The 4,375-nt window shown below is 44.5% G+C and overlaps 1 protein-coding gene across 1 annotated transcript; it reads right to left on the bottom strand.

The window, feature by feature from the left end:
• Positions 1-282: 282 nt before the first annotated feature.
• LOC125599496 lies at positions 283-3,751 on the bottom strand (the record flags this gene model as incomplete). Its single annotated transcript, XM_048772763.1, has 5 exons — positions 283-650; positions 746-1,942; positions 1,999-2,166; positions 2,313-3,017; positions 3,083-3,751. Coding segments are annotated over 5 exons (3,107 nt in total), but the record flags the coding sequence as incomplete, so codon positions are not given.
• Positions 3,752-4,375: the final 624 nt, after the last annotated feature.

Here is a 4,375-nt window from a genome sequence, read left to right on the forward strand (position 1 = left end):
CTTCTTCGTAAAAATAACCTCGTATAGGTTATTTTTACGAAAATTACATCCCTTCTTTTACTAACTCTTTCGGAAATACGATCTCTGAGGATTTTCGGGTGGTAATTCCGTCGTAACCGTTTTTGACCCCAACAATGTTTCCTTCGTTCAACTGCTCTCGTATCTTCTTCAGGTTCACATCTCTCATTTGATATTCTCGGATACGAGAAAGTAAACCAGCTTGGCTTACTGCTTGTAGTCCTAGAGGTTCTCTTTCCTCTCCTTCTAAGGCAGCCAAACTAATCATCTTGAATTCCGCTTCCAAGTTCTGGAGTTCTTTTCAACATCTACATCAACTTTCCTTCTGCTCAACGCATCAGCAACAACGTTGGCTTTTCCTGGATGGTATAGGATCTGCATGTCGTAATCAGCTACAAACTCCATCCGTCGTCTTTGCCTTAGGTTCAGATCAGGTTGAGTGAAAAGATACTTAAGGCTTTTATGGTCAGTGAATACTTGGATCTTCTCACCATACAAATATGATCGCCAAATCCGAAGGGCAAATATTACTGCAGCCATCTCTAGGTCATGTGTCAGATAATTCACTTCATGCTTTCTTAGTTGCTTAGATGCATAGGCGATTACCTTATCTTCTTGCATCAGCACACAACCTAAACCAACATGAGATGCATACCTATACACGGTGTATGGTTGGTTAGGCTTAGGCAATGCTAAGATAGGTGCAGTCGTCAAAGCTTCTTTTAACTTTCGAATGCTTTCTCGGTTTCTATACTCCATTCATAAGCAATCCCTTTACCGGTAAGACGAGTCAAAGGCTTTGATATGCTTGCAAATGCTTGGACAAACTTTCTGTAATAGCCGTCCAATCCGAGAAAACTTCGAATCTCGGTAACAGAAGTCGGATGCGGCCATTCCTTAATAGCAGCTATGTTTTCTGGATCGACGGCAACTCCTTCTTCTGACACTCGATGTCCTAAGAAGCCAACTTCTCTTTTCCAGAAACGACATTTACTAAGCTTAGCAAAAAGCTTTTGATCTCGGAGACGCTCCAAAACTAATCGTAGATGCCTTTCGTGTTCTTCTGCACTTCGGGAATATATGAGGATGTCGTCAATGAATATGATAACAAACTCATCCAGGTAATCCCGAAATACTTCATTCATCAGTCGCATAAATGCAGCCGGGGCCTTGGTAAGACCAAAAGGCATTACTACGAACTCAAAGTGTCCATAGCGGGTTCTAAAGGCGGTCTTCATGATATCGGTTTCGGAAATTGGAATCTGATGATAACCTGAAGCTAAATCAATCTTCGAAAACAAGCTTGCGCCTTGTAACTGGTCTAACAGCTCATCAATTCTTGGGAGTGGGTACTTGTCTTTTATGGTTACGTTATTGATTCCACGATAATCAATACATAACCGCATGCTTCCGTCTTTCTTCTTTACAAATAGAACGGGTGCTCCCCATGGTGATGAACTAGGACGTATGAAACCCTTGTCTAACAAATCAGCTAACTGCTGCTTCAACTCGGCGAGTTCTGCTGGTGCCATTCGGTATGGTGCCTTTGCTATTGCAGCTGATCCGGGTTCTAAGGTTATACTAAAGGGGTTACTCCTAGACGGCGGCAATCCCTCTAATGCCTTAAACACGTCCTCATATTCTCTGACTACTGGTATTTCTTCCATGTTCTGCTCTTTCTCGTCTTCTACTAGTCCAGCAACTAAGGTCACTAAGTATACTTCTTCACCCTTCTCCAAAAGGTTTTCAATTCTCAATGCTGACACTAATGACGCTCCATCACTTGGTACTATGCCATGGTAAGCTAAAGGGGGTTGGGTATCTCTCTCGAAAACAATCTTCCCTCGACCACAATCAAGGTGAGCTCGGTAACTTGACAGCCAATCCATCCCTAAGATTACCTCGTACCTCTCTAAGGGGAGAACTAACAAATCAGCCGAAAAACCATATCTTGGATAATGATTGGAACTCTTAGAATACAGCCTTCAGTTTCAAGAACTTGATCTCCGGGAGTTAGAACGGGAATGGATAAATTCACCTTAGTGAATTCTCCATCGAATTGGGATGCTACTTCGGGAGCTACAAAACTATGTGTTGCTCCTGAATCGAAAAGGATGTGGGCGGATATTCCACCCACAAGCAAAGTCCCTGACAATAATTGACTTTACCGTCAATTACTTACTCAACCACTTTTATAATATTTTTATATCACTAATTCACAAATCAATTATTTTTTTATTTTTAATAATTTATGCAATACTCAATCGGATAAGAAAACAATCCTGAAATCGGACCCTGAGGTGGTCCGGATGGTCCTGGTAACTCTAAAGCGTAAGCCCTACCAGCAGTGGCTTGACGCTTAGCAGGAGGTAAGGGTAAAGGTGGGTTAACTGGTCTGGCGGGTCGAGCACTCGAAACAACAGGCTGAGCAAGATGAGTGCGTGGACATGATGTCGCATAATGTCCTCGCTCTCCACACGTGAAACAAGTGATGTGAGATGGTACAGCCGGTTGGAACTGTCCCACGGTCGGACAATCCCTCCTAACATGGCCCAGCTGGCCACAAGTGAAACAAGTCGGGGTTCTAGGTCTAGAACCTCCAGAACGACCTCCCCGAAAAGCTCTACCTCCTCGTCCTCGCTGCATAGCAGAATGCGGCTGAGGCTGGAACGGAACAGATGGACGTCTAGGTTGTGCGGCATTGCTAGAAGAAGCTCTCTCAGCAGCAATGGCCTCCTCAACGTTCACAGCACGCTCAACAAGATCAGCAAGCCGATGAAACTCTACTGCCTCAAGTCTGCTCCTGATATATGGGTTAAGTCCTCGAAGGAACTTACGGATAATCATCATCTCGTCCTCTCGACCATAGTGGACATACTTCCTGAGACGGGTGAACTCTGCCTCATACTTCCTAACAGATAATCCTCCCTGAACTAGCTCCATGAATTTAATCTCCAATCGATCACGGGCTTCCGGTGGGAAGTACTTTCGAACGAACGCTGTACGAAGTCAGCCCAACTCAGATTGAAGTCTCCAAAGTTCCTCTCTACGCATAACCACCAACTGATGGCGTCCTTCTCTAAATAGTAAACAGCCACGTCTTTTTTAAATTCTTCCGGACAACGGGTTGCAGCAAAGTTCTGCTCGAGATTGTGAAGCCACGCATCAGCTTCAAAGGGATCAGTGCCTCCCTGGTAATGCTTCGTCCCCAAGTTCTTCATAATCATGACTATCTTCAGGAAGTCCGGGTGAGAAGTGGTAGGTACTGGAGCTGGCTGAGCACGCTGTGCTTCTCGCTGTGCATTCAATGCTTGATATTGCAAATTCACCATCTCAGCCATCAGTTCCAGAAGTGCTATCATAGCTGGATCGGTTGGCGCTGGTTGAGGTTGTGCTGCCGGAATAGGTGCGGCAGGGGCCGGTGGAATATGAGCAGCAGGAGCTGGTGGAATATCAGCGGCAGGAGCTGCGGGATGATCTCCATGCACTGGACTATCGTGTACCACATCCACCTCGATGTCCATAAAGTATGGGTCTGGAGACAAAGGAATGTGCTCTGGTGTCTGATCATATGACCCTTCAGACGGGTCAGTCTCAAAGCTAGAGCCTGAAGGTGTAGCCTCAAAGCTAGGAGTCAGAAGTGGTGCCGGAGTAGATGCGGCGAGGAGTCTGAAGATGATGAAATAGGTATCGGTAGATAATGTCCACCACGATGTGCCTGTCTCGGTGGCATCTGCAACAAAAGATCATGGTAAGTTTCTACCCAGGTCTATCAATTCCTAAAAGAAGGAACAAACCAGCATATCCTAATTATCCTTGCGACACATTTTTGACTCGAAAGTTTTTTGAAACAAGTCCCATTCTAGCATCGTATAACAATGCTCTGATACCACCTTTGTGACACCCCCGATCGTAGATAACCGAAAATGACACGGTCGATGTTCCCTGATGGTCGACCCGAGGTTCTCGAAATAAATCCGATCACCTTAGACCAACAACCAAAGAACACAGACACTCCTATCGGATATTACTCTAGGCTTTTCAACCCGATAAAGCAATATTCGATAGTTAGTTCGTCCCGGACAAGGACTAATATCATATGAGAACTCGTGATTTATAAACATCTTTTATACATTATTTATTTACTTTAAACATCTTACAAACTGTTATAGTTTACCCTACGGCCTATCGCCCAACAACGTTTTAAGTATATATACATCAAAATGTACGTTGCAAGGACAACAAAATACTACCTTTGGTTGGCCGCTCCTTCCGTCCAAAAGATTTAAGTGTCTCCCGCCTAAGGGTTACCTGCACACACAAATGAGTCATGAGCAACTAGTTTACTCACTGAATC

Source organism: Brassica napus, unplaced genomic scaffold (assembly GCF_020379485.1).
Source record: "Brassica napus cultivar Da-Ae unplaced genomic scaffold, Da-Ae ScsIHWf_1857;HRSCAF=2494, whole genome shotgun sequence".
Classification (NCBI taxonomy): Eukaryota; Viridiplantae; Streptophyta; class Magnoliopsida; order Brassicales; family Brassicaceae; genus Brassica; species Brassica napus.